A 24,399-nucleotide genomic window follows, 5' to 3' on the forward strand; every position below is an offset into this window, starting at 1 on the left:
TGCTGACTGGCAGTCCTGATAAGAGTTGGGAGCCCAGTAACATTGGGGCAGTCACTTGTTTTCCAGCCCTGGCCGGACTGTTGGTTGCCACTGCTAGCCGTCCTGTTGTTTTCCACCAGCACCACCGCAGGCTGTGTGCCTCTGAACTGGCTGGCCAAGGGCTGGACCAGCTCTGGAAGTGGGGGTTGCTAAGCAACGGCAACATCTTCCCTTCCTCCCATTGCTGGCAAGAAAACTTAGGTGGAGGATGTAGCCTAATGGCAGCAGTGAGGCTCTCGGCTCCTGAGGTAAGAGAAAGGATGTGAGCAGTTTAGCAGAGTGGTGTGTGTTTTGTGCGCAAATGAAAGAGAAACACACACACACACACACACACACTCCCCACACACAAATGCACACTCTGTCCCTGGTCCCAGGCAGCAGTTTCTAGAGAAACCCTGGTTTTCCAGATATCGAGCAAGGGAATGTTTTCAAGATGACTCATTCCCTTGGGTGGTGTTGAAGACCGGTTCTTTTTCTCTATAGAAGGACAGTTCATCCTCAGCTGCTGGGCTTGAAGGGAAATGGTATATTTTTATTGGAAGAGGAGGAAGCGGATGACTTGAAGGAATATCTGAAGCTGAACCACCCACAGCTGCTGGTGTTCTTTTTCCCGCTTCTTCTTTTTTTGGGGGAGGGGGGGTTATCCGTTCTGTTCCTTCAAAACACCCCTTGTGTACAAGCAGACAGATCAGCGCTTTGTGTGTGAACTGTTCGTCACGAGACCCACAGAGCAAATTATGTAGCCCCGAATCACAAAGGTATCTAAATCCTTGCGATGGGAACCTGTGGCCAAGGCCTTAAGCAATCTCCTGTTCCCACCGACATCCTGCTCCACCCAGCCTAGCCTGCGATCTTCGGAGGCCTGCTATTATAATTTGGGGTGACCCCAGTGTCAGGAGCAGGGGCAAACCTGGTCCAGCTTTGCAACTTTCCCCAGCAAGTTTTGAAAAACCTGGTGGCAGCCACTGAGTTGGCCTAATGTGCCTTCAGTTCTCTTTGCTGGATCAGGCTAGAGGTTAGGTCTCCAACATGGTGCCCTCATACATCCCCTTTGCCAAGACCTGCCTTTCCCAGTTTTTAAAATGAGGGTTTTGACGAGGCCTTTTTTATTGCTATTTGGTTTGGGGGTGCCTTTTTAAAATCTGTTTTATTTGTTGTGTGTATGGGGGGGTCAGTGTTTTGCCTGTTATTTGCGTGTGTGTGTGTGTGTGTGTGTGTGTATTTCTGACCATCACCAGTTTTTATCTGTGAAATGGAGATATATATATATATATATATATATATATATATATATATATATATATGGAACCCATGACATTTACTTAATGATCCCAGGCCCAATGAGGTCTGATAACCCTGCACTAGATTAGGACGCAACTCGTTTTGATAGGCGGGATATTTAAAGTGAGACATCGCCTGATATGCATTCCTTAAAAACAAACAAGGAAGTAAAGCAGCTGTAAGTTGCTTCTGGTTGAGCTAAGGAACTGCTGTTTCCTCCTTGGGGTGTTCATCTGTTCAAAATCAGTCTTCCTGCCATCTGCTCCCCTCCCCTCGCAATGAGTTAAAAAGAGATACAGGGACCTACAGGAAAAGTAGCTTTTGTGAGTGGGGGAGAGTCGAGAGTTTTTGAATGGGCAAAGGAGGACTTTTTAAAAACATCCTTTCCTCCTCTCCGTGTTGTGTTCTCTACTCACCGTTGCAGATGTTTTATTTGCTTAATAAAATGCCCTTTGGATGCGAGGGCGGGGGCACACATCCCTAGTTAAAAGCCGATTCACATTTCTAGTGAGCCGCTAAAGTTTGTCGCTGATGACTTAGCTCAGAAGAGGAGAAAAGGACTGATGGCAGTCCAGGCTGTTGCTGGTTATTTCCTGGCGCACAATGTTTATTTTATCTACGTATTTATTTTACAAGGCTTATACACCGCTTGACTGTAATGAAACCTCAAAGCAGTTTGCAAAAAAGAATAAAACATTATTAGCAAACAGTGGTTTAAAAACGACTATTAAAGCATTCAAAAATAATTAGCAATTAACAGGAAGCTAAAAACCAGATTAAAACACATGCCGATATTACTGCATGTCTGGAGAGACTTGCCTAATCGGAAATGCCTAATATTCAGCACAGTAACGAGCGTTGATAATAGGCTATTTGAAAAAAAACAAAACAGATTGTATAAACCCTGGCTAGACAATGTTGTACCCTCTTTCTTAGACTCCAGCTCCCATCAGCCCCAGCCAACATGCCTAATGGTCAGGAAATGAGTCCCAATAACCATAGAGTCGGTGTTAAAAGCTTACTATTGACCACACCAGTTCAGTAGCTTGTATGCCTCAAGACAGACATTGCCTTGGCTTTTAAGCATTGTTTTCCCTATAAGGAGGAATTGTTTAATTTGCATATTTAGCCACATGAGGCTTGGGGGGGGGGGTTTACACATGGGGACAGAACACACTGTATGCACTTGACCATGTATTTCTATTCCGCTCTCTCCTCGGTGGAGCAAGGGAGACCAATTTCTGGCACTTTTTATTCTGTATATTTTTAAAACGAAAAATAAATCTTTTTTTATGGGGGGAAAAAAGCAAAAGTTGTCCAAGTTAACTTTATGGGAACTATAGATTGTGAGCCGCAATTGGCCATTTTTCGTTTTCTTCATTTGTGTGTGTGTTGTTCTTCTAAGGAAGTGAGCAACATTTATTTCAAGCTGCTCTTCGGCACCCTATATGTACTATTTCAGAAGGCAGAAATGTGTAAATATTCTTTCCTCCAAAATAACATATATACAAATACATATACCTGCAGGTTGAAAGCTAGGACAGAAAGGGACTTCCCATCCTAGCCCTTCAGCCTGGCCAGCTACTTTTCTGTATGCAGGGATTTTTGTTACCTGTGGGAGCATTTGCCTGGCAAGTCGGCCCAATGGCTCCGTTGAGCTGAGATACCAACTTCATGTTCAACCTCAGTGACACTTCTACTCACAAAACAGCCACTACTTGGAGGCAATAAAGCACTTGTTCAGCACTGTTGGTGCTACTCAAGAGTTGAGTAGTACCGAAATTACTGCTTGCAGCAAACGACTGTTGTTCTTAAGGTAGGTGCAAGCACACCCGTGGTAGGAATGCTCCCTGCCGAGTTTTGCTTGGAGCAGGTTCTGGACTCTGTTTTTAAAGTTTGCTATCTAATTGTGTATTTGCTCAAATCGTTTTCGGACCAGTTTTCTGTTTGGCATAGTAGTGAATGTTAGCATTATGCTCAAAACAAGTCTAATCATATCTGATCAGGAGCTGTGTGCAACTCAGATACTTGCATATCCAAATATTTACCTACTGCATGTGTGCAACCCCTGTTGTTCTTAAGAAATCGACAGAAATTTAAAATACCGCTATATGGTTTCCTCTCTCTCAGCTGCCTTCTTGAAGTATGTGCTAAGCTAATCAGTGGTTGTCTGACTTTCCATTTCTTTTTTTTGAACCTAAGTTCTCTCTTCTTCTTTTATTTGCTCAAAGTGCTGTGTAATACTGTGTGGTTTTGTTTTTTAAAAAAAATATGTCCCGATCTGTTAATGTTTTCCCCACATTTCCTGCCATTGCCGTTCCAGCCCACTTCTCCTTTCTCTTAACGTTTTGACACTCTTCTACAGAAATCACTCCGTATCTGTGCAGAACAGCAGAACTAGGTGGCAGAATGTGGAGCTGACGTAAGGGACTTGCACTACTGCAGACTGCAAGCATGGAATTGGCATTTACCCTGCTGCAGGTCTAGTATCCTGCAGGTCTCATGAGGCTCATTTGAGTGTATATTTGTGTCTTCTGCAAGAGATTCTGCCAATCCAAACACCTCCCCACCAGCTGAGCACCCGATCTAACACAGGATGTAGGGGACTGAGTTAAGGAACCTCTGCATATCTTGATGGTGTCTCAGAAGAAGCTGCAGCTGCATGGATGGAGAAAATACATTCTCCCTCTCTCTCAAAGAGTCCGAGAACCTAGGGCGACATAGCAAAATTGAATATTTGTGGCGATTAAGCAGAGGCAACAGGAAGTACTTTCCACAGTCAAATGATGGGCTTTGCTGATGGAGCCAGGATGGTTTCAGATTGGATGGGCGACTGTGTTGAGATTCTTGCATTGCAGAGGGTTGAACTAGATGGGGAGGGTCGCTGTTGAAACTTGCAAGCAGGTTCTGCTTGCAATCTTCCCGTAGGCAATGTGATAACAGTAGTGAGTGAGATGGGCCTCTGGCCTGAACCACCAGAGCTGCCCTTAGGTTTCCTATCTACTAGGAAGTACCGTTCCCCAAAAGCTACTTGAAATGAGTGCAAGCGGTGCCGCAAGAGCATACATTTATATTCTGCTCTTCCAAGGAGCTATCTCAGTGCAGCGTCTATGGTTCTTTTATCCTCACAACAACCCTGCAAAGTGGGTTAGGCCGAGAATGAGTGGCCTGGGATCATCCAAGGAGAGGGGATTTGAACCTGGGCACCCCTAGTCCTGCCTTGAGGACACATCCACACCAGACACGTCAAGCGCCTTTAGGTCACTTTTAACAGTCATGGCTTCCCCCAAAGTACAGTGGTACCTCGGTTTAAGAACGATTTGGCTTACAAAGTCCGCAAAACCGGAAACAGTGTCTTGGTTTGAGAACTTTACCTCAGTCTAAGAACGGAATCCGAATGGTGGGAGGGCACCCGGCTATGGGAGGCCTCATTAGGGAAAGCGCGCCTCGGTTTAAGAACAGTTTTGGTTTAAGAACTGACTTCCGGAACGGATTAAGTTCGTAAACCAAGGTACCAGTGTATCATGAAAACTGTGGTTTGTGGCTGTGGATAGTTGCTAGGAGGCTCCCGTTCCCTTCTCAGAACTAGAATTCCCAGAGTTCCCTTGATTGTTAAACCACTCTGGGGATTGGTGTGCCTTTTCAAGCTGCAGAAATGCCTCCACAGCTGGCTCTCTTTTGCCTCTCCTCATTCCGTTCCTTGTTTTGGAACATTTTTCCTCCCCCCCCCTCCTGGAGGGGGGGGCGTTGACAACTCTTGATCTCGCAAGCGTCCCCTCCTTTCTGGACAAGAGCTGAACTATATATATATAATCCCTTTCGAACCCTGGCTGTGCTCCCAGGTTGGTGAAATGTTTATGCTGTCTGGGAATACTCCTGGTCCCAGCTGGGAAGAAGCCAAGAAGGCCTGAGAAACGGAGAGAGAAGGTCAAAAGCAGCAGTGGGCTGAGACAGTGTCTCATTAATGTTCCAGGCTGGATGGGAGCAAGAACACAGGATGGCTGGGATTGACACACACACAGTATTTATGTACCCTCCAAGGTTTGGAAGAGAAAACTAGGCAAGCCTGTGGGCTTCCATGCAGGTTCCAAAGTACACACTTTCAAGTGTGGGGATGTAGCCAGAGGTATCAGGCCTAAGTAAACACCCATCCCAGAATCTTCACCCCGTTATTCTGGGATAGTGAACCTGCTGCCCTCCAGATGTTGAACTTCAATAATGATGATGATGATTTATTACTTATACCCCACACATCTGGCTGGGTTTCCCCAGCCACACTGGTCAGCTTACACTACAGCATATATTGAAACACAATAAAACATCAGACATTAAAAACCTCCCGATACAGGGCTGCCTTCAGACGTTTTCTAAAAGTTATGTAGTTCTTTATTTCCTTGACATCTGAAGGGAGGTCGTTCCACAGGGCGGGCACCACTACCGAGAAGGCCCTCTGCCTGGTTCCCTGTAGCCTCGCTTCTCGCAGGGAGGGGACTGCCAGAAGGCCCTCGGAGCTGGACCTCAGTGTCCAAGCTGAACAATGGGGGTGGAGATGTTCCTTCAGGTATATTGGGCCGAGGCTGTTTATCAGCACCAAACGGCACTGTCAGTGGTGAGGAACAAATGACAACTGTGGGAGGGGGGGAGCATAGTCTCCCCAGCCTTCTTAACTCTGGGTGCGTTAGGATTTGCTGTAGTTACTCCTTAGGGAGAGGAGGAGGACTTTCAACAAAGCCTGCAAACATGCTCCTTTGCTGCAGTTGCAACCTTTGGGATGTTCTGGCTAATAAGTGTGTGGAATACAATTCCCAGCATCCATGGCCCCTGTAGTCCAATTACATCTGATGGGTGCCATGTTGGCTACCCCTTGGCTAGATAGCAACTCTTGCCATAGAAAAATGGTTTCCGACATGGGCAGATTGCGCAGTAGCTATAAGCAGGGGCGGCAAACTCCTGGCCCTCAAGATACTTTGGGCATATCACTCTCCTCAGCCTTGGCCATTGCGGCCAATTGTCAAGGATGATGGGAATTGTAGTCTGAAAACACTGGAAGAGTACAGTACCAGGTTGATCTGGTTCACACTGAGAGGCACACAGGAATCAGGAGTCACCAGGGGTGGATTCTGGGACTTTACACATGCAAACCATGTGCTCTGCCATGGAGTTATAGCCACACAACCTTTGTGGAAAGGTACAGGGGTCAAAAGCAATCTGCCAGTAATCCTCCTGTTCCTGCCTATGTGTATTTGTAGAGATCAGCCAGAGGTTAAATTTTTAGACCTGAACATGTGGTGCCCTCTGGTGGAAAACAAAATGAGTAGCACACTCTACTCCTTTAACCCCGTCCTGCCCGCATCTCAATACTGTACTGCTTTCAAAAGGGGGAAAGGAATCCTTTGACCGAAAGAGGGTGTCTGCCTTTAGCTTTAAGACCCTGGAAACATTTTTTAAAAAAGCAAAAACAAATAAATACAAAATTCTTTCTCAGTATGGGAGTTTCAAACATATCTGGAAATTGAATTGGCATGGTTAAGTTCATTTGTAGCTTGCTTTTTAAGACAGAAGAGGTTGAAGCAGACATTTAAGTCTGCTGTATCAGTTAGTGTGGTGTAGTGGTTAAGAGTGGTAGACTCGTAATCTGGGGAACCGGGTTCGCGTCTCCACTCCCCCACACGCAGCTGCTGGGTGACCTTGGGCTAGTCACACTTCTCTGAAGTCTCTCAGCCCCACTCACCTCACAGAGTGTTTGTTGTGGGGGAGGAAGGGAAAGGAGAATGTTAGCCGCTTTGAGACTCCTTCGGGTAGTGAAAAGCGGGATATCAAATCCAAACTCTTCTTCTCTTCTTCTCTTCTTTTATTATTTCAGCTTCTATCCTCTGTTCTTACGGGCTTAGGATGGGTTTAAAAACCAACACTTTTTTTGCCGGGGGGGGGAGGGGAGGGAGGAAATACTATAAATGCAAAATACTCTGTTTACATAATTAAATTAAAAAATCCTGTGTCATTGGTTTGTCCCTGGCTTGACAGATGTTGGCCCAGCCAAGAAATGTCACATCATTTCCCAAAGGTACTCAGACTCATTGCATAAGTGGTGATAAACCAAAATTCTATTTACCATTAAAACAAAATGGGAAGATAAATCATTCAAACACATTGACCGGAAGCAATGGGTAAGGCTGAACCACTGGGGGGTGGGGGGTGGGGGTGGGGGGAAGGGATGTTACCTAAATATCTGAACATTGCCAGACATCAACATATTATCATCAGACTTTCAACTATGGCAAATCATGTGGATCTCAGAATAATTTGGGATTTTCCATCCCAAAATTTAGAATATTAGGTTTTTGTTTAAATAACAATTCCCACCAATGTTTACATCTGGAAATTTTCAAATATTGCAAAGTATGAAAATGGAAGAAAGGGTTCAGTTATCAAAAAATGGAATAATCTCCTCTCTCCAGTCTTTCACCACTCTATAAAGCAGAGTAGAAGGGTACGAGCAAACAAATGAGCTAAGTATTGCTGAGAGGCTTTAAATTTACTTATATTTAGGGACATAATCAAAATGTATGTTTCTTCATTATGTAGCAAGCCTAAATGAAAATTAACTCTGTGTGCATGCATATGTATAATCAAGGCGTCCTATACTGTATTTATTGTTTATATTTTGAATTCAGGAGCAATTTCTTGGTTTGGAGGAGAGACGAGTATTGTAATCCTTTGATCGTTGACATGCAACACGACTGTCCTTTGCTACTACTTAAAAATAAAAATGGTCACCACCTATTCTAACAAATATTTTGGAAAGTGTCAAAATTACCTGAATTTAAAACATTGCTTAAAAAACAAAAAAACCGTTTCTTTTCTTTGCCCGAACATATTCAACACTATATCATACCAGTATTTTTTTTATATAAAAAAGCAGAATATTAATGCGAGGAATAGTTATCTCTCTTATTGGCTTTTCTGACGGTGCTCTGCTAAGAGACTTTAGTACAATTTCGTTTTCGGACGAAAGTACCGAAGTGGACTCTGGTTAGCTCACCTTTTGGGGTAGCTGCGATTTCAATTCGGTAGATTCGGGCCGAATTATTTTTCTTTTCCGAAAAATAATGCAGACTCAGAATTTCTGGGCTAACAGTGCAGACTCAGAATTTCTGGGCTAACCCACGTTACCTTCGTTACAATTGTTAAATGGGTTAAATAGCGATCTCGCTCTTTGTCGCGAAAGCGTCAAGCGCATTTCTAAGTTTGCCATTCCGTTACAACGACTTTAGTTTTCGCTCCCGCAGATTCGTCGGTACCACCTTTTTTTGGTCGTCTGGGAACCTTGAAAACTCCCAGCAGCGGAGCAATCTTCTCTATCTCACGGTACCTAACCTGTACTAAGCACCCACCATATAAGCGTAATTCGTTTTATTTGGTTGGTCCAGCAGCGAATGTGCGAAGAAAGAATCGCGAGCTAGATCTTAGCCCTCCCCATCTTTTAAGTGTAGTTGTCATTTCGAATTGAACGATTCGCCACCTTCCTATGTTCGCAGAAAACACACACAAAACCCGGAGAAGGGTTAAAAAAAACAAAAACCAACCAACCTAATGTTCTGCGGAGCAACACGGGAGCACTGGAAAACGAAGTGAAATGCGTGACTCTGTGAACGGTGGGTTGCCTTTCCCTCCCCCACAGCCCGGTGTGTCGAAAGCGCAGATCAGAAAAAAAAAACGACGACGAAGCCGGAGAGCCGGCAAAACCGTTTCCATAGAGAGGAGGGAGGGGTGGTGGTGAGGAGAGGACCAGTGGTTCTCGCGAGAGCCTCGCCCGAGAGTCTCGCCCGAGCGCTCTGGCCCCGCCCCCTGGTCCCTGTCGGCAGCGGCAGAGGGTTGTCACCCTTTTCCCCTTCCCTCTTTTCTTTCCCCCCCTTGTCCTCCCTTCACAGGTCGCGAGGCGAGAATAGCGGCGGAGCAGCGCGAGTCGCCGAGAGAGCGAGAGCGCGAGGGAGAAAAAGAGAGAGAGAGCTCGCGCCGGGGGGAGAGGGAGGCAGCGCGCGAACGAGCGCGAGAGGCCGGACGAAGGGAGGAGGAGGAGGGGGGCCGCCGCCGCCGCCGCGCGTGCGCCCCCTGAGAGAAGGGAGGAGGAGGAGGAGCGGGTAGGAGCAGGTGACGCGAGCGAGCGGCAGGCGGAGAGGGGAGCGCGCGAGCCCCTTCGCTGGTGAGGGGCGGCGGGGGGGGGGAGGGGAGGGGAGGAGGAGAACGCGCGCGAGTGACGGGTGCGTTGTGTGGGGGGGGGCGGGGGAGGAGAAGGCCTCGCGCGAGAGGGGGAGGGAGCAGGAGGGCGCATTGGGTGGGCGGGGCCGGGGCACCTGAAGGGAGGGGAGGACCCCCCCCAAAAGGGCAGATGGGGAAGGGAGGGGTTGTAACTGAAGAGAGGGATTTGGGGAGGGGGCAGTCTGTGTGGGGAGGCACTATGGGTGTTTTTTTTGGTGGGGGGGGAGGGAGGTGGGAGAGGCCTTTTTGAGAAGGGGGTCCTGGGAGGGAGGCCTCTCCTACTCTTCCTCCTCCAGCTGACCAGGCTGGGCGCCCAGGGGGGATTAGAAGGGGTGGTAAGGGGTGGGAGGGTGCCTTACTGAGGGTGCTGAAGTTTTCTCCCCACCCCACCCCCTCCGCTGGAGGCATGCATTTAGGAAGCGAAACGAGCCTCCCCAAAACAACGGGAGGAGGCGTGGTGTGGAAAGAAGGGCCCTGTGGGTGGCATCGGATGCTACGGAATAGAATAGGAATAGAAAATTCCTATAGGGAAAGGGGCATTTTGAGGGGCAGGAGAGCATTTGACGAGGGGTTGTTTTTTGGGGTGTGTGAAAGAGAATCAAATTGTTTTGAGGGGTCCCTTTAGCAGCAAGGCAGAGTGAAACGGTCCATTGAAGGTGAGGTTGAAAGGGAAGGATGATCTGACAGTGTTTGAAGGGGGAGAAGGGAGATCGCCGATTGGCTGCATGGTAGAAATGGGTGATGTTGCAGAGATGTCTGTGAGGAATAGATTTTCCATATCTGCATGACTCTGTGAAAGATAAAGATGGGCAGAGAGAATGGGAGAAGTGATGGATGTATTTAGGGGCTGTAGTGTGTGTGTGTGTGTGAGAGAGAGAGAGAGAGAGAGAGCGTGCTCCCATTGACAAATGGGAACAATTAACTCAGGATGGCTTGGAGAGAAGTTGAAAAAGGTCATGATAAATTGTAAAGCTTATAGGTAAGGCATTTAGAGGATAGAGGAGGAATACGAAAGTTAGGAATATTGAAATGAGCGCTTACTCAAAACGGTGGGACAACAGATAAACCTTGAAATGTTTTAACTGCAAAGGAAATTAGAGGTGAAGACTGAGGCACAGAGAACATCTCAGAATGACAAAAACGTAGACTGGGGAAATAATTCTTAGGGCAAGCCTTTTTATCAGGAAATCTCTTGATGGGGAGGAGCCGAATATGAGGAGGAAGATGATGATTGATAAAGCTGAAGAATAGGGAAAAAACTTTGAGGGTAGACCCCAGCAGAACAGGAGGGCTGTGGATTTTGTAATCCCACTTTGAGAATTTAATTTACAGTATGCAATCGTCCTATAGCTGGAGGTGTCTGAATTCAGATTGCACAATTTTGGTTAACTTTTAATTTGTGAACATAAGTAACTTTTTCTCTTAAGTAAGGAGGAATACATGTCACCAGGGGATAGAATTGGGAGTCCTGATTCCCAGCATTCCCTATTCTAACATGCCAGCTGTCGTCTTCCAAGGAAATCTTTTTATTCTACTGCTTGAGAATGTTTCATTATGCAAATTCGAATCCATCATTTGCTTGTTTGTTTTTTTACATTCACTTTCTGTACTTTCTTCCTAGTTTCCCAAGTGTTGTGTTTCACATTATGGACTGAAACAACTCCAACCAGGCTTCGTTGCGAAGGAAGAAAAAACACGCAGCTGTAATAGCTTGACCACAGACGAGATAATCCACAACAGGTACAATTTTATTCCTGTCTTTTACTTTCATGCATTCCCTTTGTGCTGCACTTATTTGGAGATCTATATGTCTGTTCTCATGCAATGAGCACGTTGCAAGGTTAAAATTGCTGGGCTTCTCAAATTTGCATGCTACTTAGAGAGGGCATGTGGTTCTGGTAATTACATTCTTCATATTCGATAGGAGGTTGAATATGAATAAGGGCAGGATAATGTATTAAATTAACATTTTTCAAATATGTAAAAGGGGCAAAAATAACTTTGAGGTCAGACCTTGAGGATTTATCAAGGTGATGCTTTTCAGGCATCAACCTCAGTTATTTTAGTTATGGCGCATTCAGGGAGTATATTATTAAAGGAGGCATATGTGTGAAAATAATTTGCACAGGGTAATTATTATAATTTTGTCCCCTTGTTCCTATTTTAGCAAAGCTGTTTGCCACCAGTGTGGCAAGTCTAAACTAGCTAGGGCTGTGTATGCTCTGTGCTTTTTTTAAAAAAAATCTGCTCTAAGAAAAGCTGAACTCTGGTCTCTCTATAAATTATTTGTCAGATTATTGTAATTAGTGGCCATTACACCGCTACAAATTTGCTCCAGTTGCACAATTTACATCATTTTTCTTACTTTGCACAATTTATTCTACTATTCATATTTTAGGCATGGGTGGAGCAAGGCTAAAAATGTCTCATTTTAGTAATTCAAAATCTTATTCAGACAACTCACTAAGATTGGAGCAGGGACTGCCTGCATGCTATCGAACATTTCTTCATAATGGTTTATTTTTGCTATTGCTTTAGAAGAATTTATAAACTACTTAATCAAAGAATCCCTAAGCAGTGTAATGAAATAATTTAAAACTGTTATCTGTATCAAGTTGAAAATTTAAAAACAAAATTTAAAAAAGGTATATGTAACTTGTTAACATGTCCAAGTAAAATTGCTGAAACACAAATACTTTTAGCAGGTATCTAAAACAGCTCAACCTGCCCACCAAACAGCTCAACCTGCCCACCTAGCAGTTCGAAAGCACGTCAAAAGTGCAAGTAGATAAATAGGTACCCTCCGGCGGGAAGGTAAACGGCGTTTCCGTGTGCTGTTCTGGTTCGCCAGAAGCGGCTTAGTCATGCTGGCCACATGACCTGGAAGCTGTACACCGGCTCCCTCAGCCAGTAATACGAGATGAGCGCTGCAACCCCAGAGTCGGACGCGACTGGACCTAATGGTCAGGGATCCCTTTACCTTTACCTTTAAAACAGCTCAACAAGGATGCTTTAAAATCAGAAGGAACAGAAGCTTGCTTTAAAAAATAATAATCTGCACTATATACCACAGTTTTTGTTCCATGCGATCTTGCAGAACTGCAGCAGGTTCACAGTCCCTGCAATAAAGCTCTGCAAATCTCAAATCCAGGAAGCCCAATTCTGAGTATGTATGTAATTCATCCCTCTTCAAAAGTGACCAGTTTAATAAAAGTTTTATAAATACCGCAATGGACAGCCAAATACCTTTGTACAAGCTACTGAGCTTGTGCAATACAGTAATAGCCCTGGTGATAGTAAATGGATTATGGAGAAGAGGTACGGTTGTTCAGGCAGTTTAATATTAAACCCTCTTCTAGTTCTGGGATATACAGGCACATCTGCCAGTGGTGACTATTCTGGGTACAAAGGTGTCTACTTCAGAAATGGCCAGGAGTAGGCTCCTTTGTTATTGTTAACTCTTTCTCATATTAGTAATCATATTATTTAATGCACTGGTTCCATTTCTACTGCTCTAGGGTAAATGAGTCAGAATGGATCAGGAAGGTGGGGGTGACTTCCAGAAAACCCCTAACTTCCAGTGGAGAAACTACAAGCTCATCGTTGACCCAGTGCTCAAGCGGGCCCCGCACAAGGTCTACCGCTATGATGGAGTACATTTCAGCACTAATGTAAGTGGACAGAACTGGATTCTTATTTGGATGGAGTTGGGGAGGATTTGTTTGAGCTGTACTGAGAAAGTGAGGGTGGTTCTACCTTTCCTGCTATGTAATATCCATTGGTCGTTCCAAGTACCCACTTTTTTCATTTGTGTTCTCCCAGTTTTAATCTCTCTGCTTCTCCTGCTCTGTCAGTGTACTGTGTGTGGGGTGGGTGCATTATTAATTTTTTGGTGTTCTGTCTGATTCTGGGTGGACAGCAGAATCCAAGGTACTGTTGCTCAGATTGTGTGATGGGTCAGTTCTGTGCCACACAGTCCTTAGATTACCTGTTTTGTGCACCTCCTGGTTGTCATAGGGTCCCTAACCCCAGCAAATTTCTGTGTCCTTGTGCATTGAGGCTCTAGATACTAGATATTTGAATGCAGCAATCTGAATGCTTTGCAGATCTCTGAGTAGGGCTGATGCCTAAAATTTTGATGTTGGCTTCTGAAAATTGAAGCTGCCTTTTAGGAGTTCATTTCCATTTTTGGCATTTGTTGTTTTTTAACATGGAACATACAGAGTGCTGTCAGGAAACATGGCAGGTGGGTTTTGTGTGCTGATGGCTACTGAGAGAACAGTGGTGTGAGAGGTGAACAGGGAAAGGAAATATGCCTGTGGCTCATGGGGCACCTACTGAGGGATTTTTGAAGGTGTAGCAGCCTCCCCAAAGGGTGGGAATGAGGAGGGGTGCTTTGGCTGTAGAGGGGGCCAGGTATACCTGGGTTTATGAACTCCTTAGGCTCTTGTTTCATCTCACAGCAAGTCAGTCACCACTTTTTCAGTGCCACAGGAATAATTGGGACTTGAGCAATTAAGACCTATTGAAACAAATAGGAACTTAAGTGGCTTAACTTTCCCTGGGTTGCACCTATAGATTCTCTGGCTTTAAAATGATTATAACAGTGCAAGTAAAAATGTTTAGGTTGCTTTATGGCTATTTTATGAATGAATTTCCTGTTTGGCAGAAGCAATAGAAAATGAAAAAGACATCTCTGTCAGGCATTGCTGGCATAGTGTTAAAGAAGAGAAAGCTTTTGGTGGTCAAATTCTTTGTATCCTATAGTGCATTATTGCACATTATGAATTTCAATGCAGACAACAGACACCTGCCCCAGTTCAAGCAAGACACAATTGGGCTTATGTCTGTTGGCTAACATTTGATTTGACTTCTGCTGTTTTTAATATTCATAAAACGTTTCATTTTAAAATTGGTTTCTGAAGTCCCCAGTAGTTCTTATTTTAGAGTTGCCATTAAACTCTCCAACAACATTTGGTTCCATTTTAATTCTCTCCTAGAAATGTGAATGGGCCTTATAGCATTGGAGCAGTTTGAAGAGCATAGTCTTTGTCTCTTGGGTTGCCTGCCATACTTGAAAATTTTCTTTCTTAAATGTCAACCCACCTCTGAGGCTTTGGTTGTTTGGTCCATTGCTTGTTGGTTATAGATTTTTTTTCTATTGCTTAACTTTCATTGTTTTCCTGTGCACTGTAAAAGCAAGATCCATTGAAATCAATGAACTTATTCCCACATAGCTTGTGTAGACTGTACTGTGTTATGCCCACTTTACAGACAGAGATTGAGACTGAAACAGCCTGTCTCAAATATGATTTCTCCCCCAAACCACTATAGTACTTGGAATTTGGAATATAAGGACTAAAATCTCATTTTAGCCCCCTTTGCTAATCTGCTATCTGTTTTGGGAAGCTGTTTGCTTGTTGTCCATTGGGGTGTCTCTTAAGCTATTGCAACCAAATTCTGCACAGTGGTTTCTGACATCAAGGAATATCTTTTTATCTATGTTTGTATGCCATTTTGAATCAAGATGGCAGACTGAACCTTTCAGAGCTGCCATATTCTGCCTTGGTCAGACAATACCAGGAGTCCTGGGTCCAGTTCTGGGCACCATAATTTACGAAGGATATTGACAAACTGGAACATGTGCAGAAGAGGGCAACCAAGATGATAAAGGATCTGGAGGAACAGTTAAGGGAGTGGGGAATGTTTAGCCTAGAAAAGAGACTGAGAGGGGATATGATAGCCATCTTAAAATATCTAAAGCAGAGCTTTCCAAACTGTGTGTTAGTGTGTCATGCAGATGCTCCCTGCCCTCCTGCCGGGACTGGAAAGAGGTTAGTTTAACTACTGGTTTGCTAGTAAACTGAATTGCCATGTCGCGAAATGATGCATGTCTAAAAAGTGTGTCACAAATGTGAAAAGTTGGGACAGCTCTGGTTTAAAGGGCTGTCACATGGAGGATGCAGCAAGCTTGTTTTCTCCTACTCTGGAGGCTAGGACCCGAACCAATGGATATAAGACAGCAGATTCCGAATAAACAGCAGGAACTTTCTAACAGTAAGAGTTGTTCAACAGTGGAACAGACTCCCACAAGAGGTGGTGAACGATCTCCTTTTTAAGCAGAGGTTGCCCTCTGCAGAGGTTGGATGGTCATCTATCATGTATGATCTAGTTAAGATATTCCTGCATTGCAGGGGTTGGACTAGATGACCCTCGAGACCCTTTCAACTCTATGATTCTGTAACTTTGGCCACTGATTTCACAACTACACTGATTTTTTTAATTTCCCAAAATTCCCAAGCAACACCTGGCATGAGGCTTCCAGCTTTAAATGTCTGGTGCTAAAATACTAAGCCTGTGGTCATAAATACACTTGCAGTGATTCCCATCTAGCTCTGTGGAACTCAAGCTTTGACAACTGGGCCCTAGAATGTCTGCCTATTGTTGTTTACATGTACCTCAAGCTCTAATAAAATATTGCTATGGTAGTCCTTCCATTAATATATGGTAGTCCTTCCATTAATAATACAGCTCTGGCATCATGTCTCATCTCACCAATGTAGTGAGCACAAAATCCAAAAGATTCTACACGCTGAGAGGGTTGCCAAAAAAATAGCATAGCTTCTTCTTGAAATATTCTGATCATTGCAGCCAAAGGAGGAGCTCTGTGTCTTCCTCTGTTTACAGTCCCTTTTCTTCCTGCATAGCATGGCAACATTTGATGTGCTTAGTTTCACTTTTCTTCTAGCCTGAGAGTCTGCTTCCCTTGTAGCTGTTGCTCTGTTTGAAAATTCCCCTAAGCAACAGAAGAAGAAGCTGTGACAAAGACACAGTTTCAAAGCTATAGAAAGCCTGGGGGCAGGTGGACAGGAGAGAGAAAAAGGTGCTGTGTTTGAAACTCTGATGAATTAATGATTTGGGTCATGTTGGTTCAAACAAGCATCAATGACTGGGGGAGTCAACCTTAAAATTCCATAAAAGAATAGCAGTTTGTAGCACTCAGATCCGTAATTGCCCAGAATCCCCTCCCCCTTATGCTCTAATAAGGTTTATTGGAAATATGCTTAATGTAACTTGGTGAAATTTACTTCCAAATAAGTCACTTTGGGTTGGGGTGGAAGTGAAGCTGAGTATGATGGCCATAATCTGAAGCTCTATATGCACACCTGGGCTTACCTCTGTTTCTGCTACTAATAGTTCATACAGTACTGTTAATTTGCAGAAGGCCCCCCCCCCCGGTGTTTTTGTCTTTATCAGGAGGATAAAGTGATAGATGAGAGGAACTTTTTCAGGTCTATAAAATGAATCCATAAAGAGGTGGGACTTCGGTTCACCCCAAAATTCTAAATCTGCTATACAGTTTTTTATAGCATTCCTCAAGAGCAGCCACTGGTGTATCTCACTCACTTGAGCCCAGATATAGACATGTTTATTGCTTATATTCTGGGAGCAGCTTAGAAGGAAATTTGACTGTTCACATCAGAGCCACAAGTCCACATGTAGATCCTTAACTGAAAAGAATTATCATCTTTTTTCCCCATTGCAAATGGCAAATCACAATGAAATGCTATGGAGCAGTCCTTAATAACTGGAAACATGCACAAAGTTCTAATGTACATTATTGCCTTTTAAAATACTTTTTCCTAAATCTTCCCATGCTTTGCTTGTTTTGTGTTAACGTCTTTGCACCTGGAGTCAGCCTTTTAATGAACATTACAGCTAAAGTAATTCATCTTCGTTTCATATCTGGGGCTCTTACTTTTTTCTGGTTAATCTAGATTAATTGCTGCTTGAATGCTTGGAGAACTTTACTGGGGTATGATTCTCCAGTGTTCAAGCAGTGCTGCAGTGAATCATAGTGTGTGATCTGCATCCTGTCCCAGTTGTCCTGCTGCCTTTCCCCTGAGAATCCAGAGACCTTCAACATAGGCCAAGGCTGGAGAACATGTGGCCCTCCAGATGTTGTCAAACACCAGCTGCTGACCACTTGAGCCCAGCATAGTCAGTGATGCTGGGTGGAGTTCCATTCCAGCAGCACCTGAAGGGTCACAAGTTCCCCATCCCTCATCCTAGTCTCCAATTGTGTTTAATTTTTTTCAAGTATTGGGGCAGAACCAGTGTTCAGAACTCCCATTGTTCTAGGTGCATTTTGTGACAGGGAATTTCATTAGCACGATCAGTTTCTGAGCTTAGTACTGCGCCTAAGATTTCAGATTAAAAATGCAGAGTGGAAGGAAAGGAGGACCTTTTTCTGCCTCCGCACTTCCAGCTACTCTTTCAAGACTGGAGAAGAGACCCTCTTAAGAGTATTAGGGGGTGGGCAGGGGAAGGACTACATACACCATGAGAAAATAAGATTTTAGCAGCAGTTCATTCATTTTCAGCTTTGTATTCTTGTTATAAAAAAGCGCACCTAGACATTCTGTTGTAGCACCCATAACCTAGGTTTAAGGTGCCATTTATCTCCTAGCTTTCATATCTCAGTTTCTAACACCTGGGCAGAACCAAGAAGCACTTTATTCCAAGGAGTTCTGTTTCCTGTAAAGGCTTTTTGCATTGTTAATGCCGAACAAAATCTCTTCTCTAGGATTCGGGCCACGCTCCTGTGGGTGATGTGCGGGATCCTAGACGCAGGATATGGTCCAAGAACAGAGACATTTCCCTCCCTGTCCCGAAGTTTAAGGTAAGCTACACCCCACCTGATCATGTATCCTTCTCCAAGTCTTCCAAATCCTCAGCACAGAATTGGTGCCACATCTTCCTTACCTGGAAGCCTGGTAAATGTCCAGGAGTGGCCAAGTGTATAGCTTTATGTCAGGCTGTAAATTAATTTACTGAATTCTACCGTAAATAGTTCACCTGGGATTTCCTTACATTTCTGGCCATCTTGAGGAAAAGACAGCTTGAGGGAAAGCTGATAACTGTTTGTGTGAAGTACACATATATTTCCTGATCTGCCTTGACCTTGAGGCTAAAAGACAGCAATTATGTCTTAGAGAGAAAAGTTATTGAATTCAATCTTGAGAGGAGAAAATTGATGGAAGGGAGGTTTGGGAGTGCAGGAAAAGAGGAATAGCAAAGAAAACTGCATGTGTTTTCATTCTTGTACTCATTGCTGAGTTCTTTGGATATGTTGTTGTGAAATGTCAGTGGATGATGAATGTGTACCCCCACAGGGAAAAGCTAGGTTCAAAAAACTGTTGAAAATTCTTCAAAGGGGAAAAAAGATCCAGAATTTGTCTTCGTAATAAACTGGGCAGATTAAGAATATCTAAAGTTCATTGACTATAACAAATTGTCTGGATTCATGCAGATATGGCTATTTTGTCTTGGGAAATTGCTAGGGTGGTAGTGGGGGGCAGGGAAATGCGGTGTGTTTGCGGTTATCTTGTCTTGGGTGGAGTTTGACAAGCATAAAATAGGAGGGTCAAGAATATTGAATGCACTGATGAAGGGTCCACCCAGCAGTTCTGCAATCTCTGAACCTCTATTGGCAGCCCATTTTAAAGCTTTTGCTGATTATCCAGAGCATTGGATGATTTTTCTTAATTATTGGGGTGGGGGGTATGCTCTTTGGCAATTGATTTAGCCCCCTCTCCCCATCTCCCCTTTTGTTTCTTCTGCAGCTGGATGAGTTCTATGTGGGTCAGATCCCTCTGAAGGAGGTGACCTTTGCCCGGCTCAATGACAACATCAAGGAGCCTTTCCTGGCGGACATGTGCAAAAAGTATGGAGACATTGAGGAGATTGAGATCCTCTACAATCCGAAGAACCGCAAGCACCTGGGCCTGGCCAAGGTGCTCTTCACCAGCACAAGGGGAGCCAAGGAAACAGTCAAGAACCTGCACAACACTTCGGTCATGGGCAACATCATACATGCTCAGCTCGACATCAAAGGTGCTTGTCCTCCTCTGGCCATACTCCCAGTTCAGTCTTGCCACCTCTGATTCAGAGTAGTTCCCCTTTCCAATAAACGGCTTTTCTCTCCACAGGTCAGCAGCGAATGAAGTATTATGAACTGATTGTGAATGGCTCCTATACACCCCAGACTGTCCCCACTGGAGGCAAAACACTCAATGAGAAGTTCCCAGCAGACTCGGTGAGTCAGCTAAAGTCTCACATTTGAATTGTCCGGGTTTAGGGCCACTTTTCCACAGGAAGCCTCACCGAAGGATTTTCTTCTGTGTCCAGGATATGATCCCCATTCCTGATAAAAAATAGCCATCCTTTGACACTCTTCCCCTCCCACCACTACTGTACTCCTCTGTCTTCCCTCCCTGCACTGCCTGTCCACAAGGCTTCTGCCACCTGCTGGTTGTCAATACCCATAGGAAAACAATGTTCGAGTCCTGCTCCTTTGCTAAATGATTGGTATTTTCCCTCGGAGGGGGCTGCACCCAAGTCAGCTTGGAATTAGCTACATATTTCAGTCTAGGTGGGACTGCATGGTGAATAATCTGCTCTCAATTCTTCCCTTTTGCAGTCAGAGTCCCGAAGGCGCCACTCGACAGACTCCTCCTACCCTAGTAACACAATGCCTTCAACGCCTGGCAATGGCACACCTTCCTCTCAGGACACTCCATATTCCAGTGGTAGGCAGGATACGCCTTCTTCGTATGGCCAGTACACGCCACAGTCTTCCCAGGGGACTCCATACACTCCCCGGGGAGGGACGCCATATTCTCAAGATTCTGCTTACTCCAGCAGGTGGGTGATTTATATGTATATCTGCCCTAAGCCCTGGGGGAGTAATCTCAGTGGCATTGCATCCTTGAGTCGGCCTGTCAGGGCTGGCTAAGTGGGAGAGAGCAAAGAGGTCACTCATGGTACTGTCTCTTCTTAATTTTCCTCCTCAAGGCAAGGGACTCCAGGCTATTCTAGTTACCAGCCAGAGTCAACATCGTACAAATCCCGCCGACATGAGAACAGCTTTCCAGACTCATACTCGCGTCGGCATTATTCTTCTTCGTCCTCTTCGTCCTCGTCCTCCTCTTCTTCCTCCTCCTCCTCCCACTTCCGTAGCAATGACCATCACTACCCTCCCTACAATCAGCAGTTTGACAGTGGCAGCAGTGGCAGCAGTGCTGCTACAATCAGCAGCAGCAGCCGGTACCAACGCCTCTCATCCACCTCAGAAGGGCGCCCATCTTCTTCCACCCCCTCCTCCTCCTCCTCCTCCTCCACTCATCGCTCCCACCAAAGAGAGGACTCTGGCTTCCATTCCCGGCACAGGGAGCGCTCCCAGAGGGATGAGGCGACTCCTTCCTCCACCGTCAGCACCCCCACGGTCACCACCCCCTCCTCCTCTTCATCGTCTGTGGCCACCCCAGCCCCAGATAGTGCTCAATTCCAGAACAGCCACAGCTTCACTCAGCAGAGTGCAGAGCCATTTCCAGCACCCAGCGTTCTCTACCCACCATACACAGCCACTCCGGAGCCTTTCCCCCTTCCTGTGGAACCCCTTCCTGTGGACCAGGACTACCGGCTGCTCCCCACAGCCGAGACTTTTGCTGCCAACTCCTTGCCTCCCACCGAATTTCTTGCTCAGGAAACTAAAGAGAACACCAGCCCAGCAGTGGCAACTGTTCCAGGGGCCGATGACCGGTCCCATTCCCCTGCTGTGCAGACCTCGCCAGCCCGGTCTGGCTCCCCCGTGCCTGAAACTACCAACGAGAGCGTCCCTTTCACTCAGCACAGCAGCTTGGACTCCCGCATCGAGATGCTGCTCAAGGAGCAAAGGTCCAAGTTCTCTTTCCTCATTTTGGACACGGAAGAGGAAGACGAGGAGAAGGGAGGGCCCAAAGGAGTGGAACCACACGGGCCCTGCACTCCACCGCCTCCCCTACCTGTCAGTTTTGAAGATGTGGTGCCAGCGCTGGACATGGGATCAGGAGCAGAATCTCCCAAAGCCAATGGACAAGATAGAGTAAGTTCTGAGGATTTTGAATGTGGCTGAATGTGGGAACTTTTTAGGGTGGGGGGGAGCTCAGTGAAGGACCAAGCCAGCTCACTGATCATAGAATATTGAGTGACTTGAGAGGGGTGGGATGCAGTGGAACATTTTGAAAAAAGGTATAGGTGGCAGGCTGGAACGCTGAACACAAATACAGTACTCCACACGGCACTCCACGTGTTTGGATGTGTGTCACATATACAGTGACGGGGAAAAGTATTTGATCCCCTGCTAAATTTGCCCGTTTTCCCTCTGATGAATAAATGACCAGTCCATAATTAATGGTAGGTTTATTGTATCTGTGAGAGACAGAATATTTGATCCCTTTGCAAAAGATGACTTAGTACTTGGAGATGAGATCTTGCATGGAGCCCCAGACCGAGGGAGGTTGACAGTTATTTTGTGTTTCTTCCATTTGTGAATTATTGCACCAACTGTTGTCACCTTCACACCAAGCTGCTTGGCAATAGTCTTGTAGCCCAGTCCAGCCTTGTGCAGGTTTACAATCTTGTCCCTGACATCCTTGGACAACTCTTTGGTCTTGGTCATGGTGGCTACTTTGGAATCTGCTGGATTGATTGCTTCTGTCGACAAGTGTCTTTTTGTACAGGTAGTGTAACGAGCTGGGATTACAGGTAAGACCTCTCCCTTACAGCAGGTGCTTGTAATCTCAGCTCGTTACATACAGTGTCGATACAGCTATAATAAACCTACCATTAAAACTAGGGACCCATCATTTCTTCGTCAGAGGGCAAACAGGCAAATTTAGCAGGGGATCAAATACCCCCCCAACTGTATAATAAAATAATAATAATATTTTTATTTATACCCCGCCCTTCCCAGCCAAAAAACCAGGCTCAGGGCGGCTAACACCAATTAAAATCACAGCAAAAAAAAAACCAAACAAAAAAACCCATAAACAATCAATTTAAAATAACAGATTAAAATACAAATTTAAAAATTCAATTAAAACTGCAGTCTCAATTTCAAAATAACCCACCAATAAAAGAATGAAGCATAAATATTAAACAGAAACCAACCCAAAGGCCAGGTGGAACAGCTCTGTCTTGCAGGCCCTGCGGAAAGATGCCAAATCCTGCAGGGCCCTGGTCTCTTGTGATAGACTGTTCCACCAAGTCAGGGCCAATATTGAGAAGGCCCTGGCCCTAGTTGAGGCCAACCTAGCATCTTTGTTGCTCGGGACCTCCAAAAGATTATTATTTGAGGACCTTAAGGTCCTACACGGGACATACCAGGGACATACTCGTATTCAGCAGTCATGTTTGCTGCGCTTGCAAATCTTGCATTTTGAACCATTAGAAATTTTTGTTGGGACAGTTAACAGGGCATTGATGATAGTGAACTGTAGGGAGGTGCCGATTGCAGAAATCCTTGCAGGTATCATTTCATCTCCTGAATATCTGCCACCTTAGCAGATGCTGTATCCAGCTTTCTAAGATTTTATGCACAGTCACGAGGGTTAGGAACTTACCTAGGTATCTTTGGTGTCTTATGACTTGGGAGAATCTTTGGTGTCTTATGAATTGGGAGAATGAGAGATAACTTGAGGCTAGGGATTTTATGTTTGACTTTGCCGGCATCATGAAATTTGAATTTGTTTCAAGTTTATTATTATTGTTATGTAGTGTGAATAATTTAATGATATTGTTGGGGTTAGACAGGTGAATAGATGGGCCTGCAGGAATGGGGGATAGTGTTTTGGGAGGTGGTTTGCAGCAATTGCTTTCAGGGAAATGGGTGATGCATGCTGCAGAAGCCAGACAATTGGCTCACTGTGCTATCTCCCTCCCTCCCCTTCTCCTCCCAAATAAGGCATCTCAACAATCTTCAGGTGAAGACATGGAAATCTCTGAAGATGAAGCAGAGGTTGAGCCCCCAACTCCTGTGGCAGGGGTGTCTGAACCCCATTTTTCTGTGATGCCGTCAGCCCTGGGCCACATGCAACTGGGTGTGTCCTCTTTTACCCCCCACCACCGACCAGAGCCTCCCCCCACCTACCCAATACAGCCTCTCATGTCTGTCTCCCTCCCGCACCTGGCGGGCAAGACGCACTCACTCTCCAACTATGGCCAGGTTGGCCCACGGCATGCTCACCGCCTCTCAGACTTCAGAGGACGTGCAGGGGTGGTGGGCGGAGGCCGGGGTGCCCCCCACATCTACGACTTCGTGAACTCCATGGAGCTGATGAACCGGCTGGGCAACCAGTGGGGCGGGATGCCCATGTCCTTCCAGATGCAGACGCAGATGCTAAGCCGCCTGCAGCAGCTGCGTCAGAGCAAAGGCCAGTTTGAGGACCCTTTCCCCTACCACCGGGAGGCGGCTTCTTTCTGCGGCCGCCCCCTCTATGGCCACGGCTATCTACTGGACCAGGCTAACCGCCACTTCCAGAGAGACCAGCTGTTCATGCAGCAGCCGTCAGCAGTGGGGGCCTCAGATCAGCAGCAGCAGCAGCAGCATTCCTCGGAGCAACCTCCTCTGCCACCCCCACAGCGCCTCCTTGATTTCCGGGCCTCCCCATGGGGATACCAAGAGGAAGTGGCTCCACCCCCACCTCTTCCCAAGGACCCCCATGCCTCCGTAGTGGACAGCGTCCTTGAGACACTCATGCAGGAGATGAAGAGCATCATGCAGCGTGACCTCAACCGCAAGATGGTGGAGAACGTGGCTTTCAACACCTTTGACAAGTGGTGGGAGCGCAAGGAGGAGAAGGCCAAGGTGATTGTGCGGGGGGGGGGGAGGCTGCCAGGAGCCCCAGTCTTGGAAGGGATGTAGGTTTGAGACACGATTCCTAACTCTTAGGGATGGGGTGTTGAGGGGGTGGGTTGTGGGGTTTTGGGAGAGCTGTG

At 45.7% G+C, this 24,399-nt stretch overlaps 1 protein-coding gene across 1 annotated transcript in view; it reads left to right on the forward strand.

Annotated features, from left to right (window-relative positions):
- The first annotated feature begins 9,321 nt into the window (after positions 1-9,321).
- SETD1A (SET domain containing 1A, histone lysine methyltransferase) overlaps positions 9,322-24,399 on the forward strand; it is a 29,252-nt gene continuing 14,174 nt past the window's right edge. The window contains 9 exon segments of the mRNA XM_033168920.1: positions 9,322-9,461; positions 11,201-11,319; positions 13,098-13,250; positions 18,167-18,262; positions 19,206-19,476; positions 19,572-19,678; positions 20,063-20,286; positions 20,437-21,505; positions 23,366-24,268. Of these exon segments, the coding sequence (XP_033024811.1) occupies positions 13,113-13,250; positions 18,167-18,262; positions 19,206-19,476; positions 19,572-19,678; positions 20,063-20,286; positions 20,437-21,505; positions 23,366-24,268 (2,808 nt within the window). The 5' untranslated portion in view covers positions 9,322-9,461; positions 11,201-11,319; positions 13,098-13,112.

This window comes from Lacerta agilis, chromosome 14 (genome assembly GCF_009819535.1).
Source record: "Lacerta agilis isolate rLacAgi1 chromosome 14, rLacAgi1.pri, whole genome shotgun sequence".
Lineage (NCBI taxonomy): Eukaryota > Metazoa > Chordata > Lepidosauria > Squamata > Lacertidae > Lacerta > Lacerta agilis.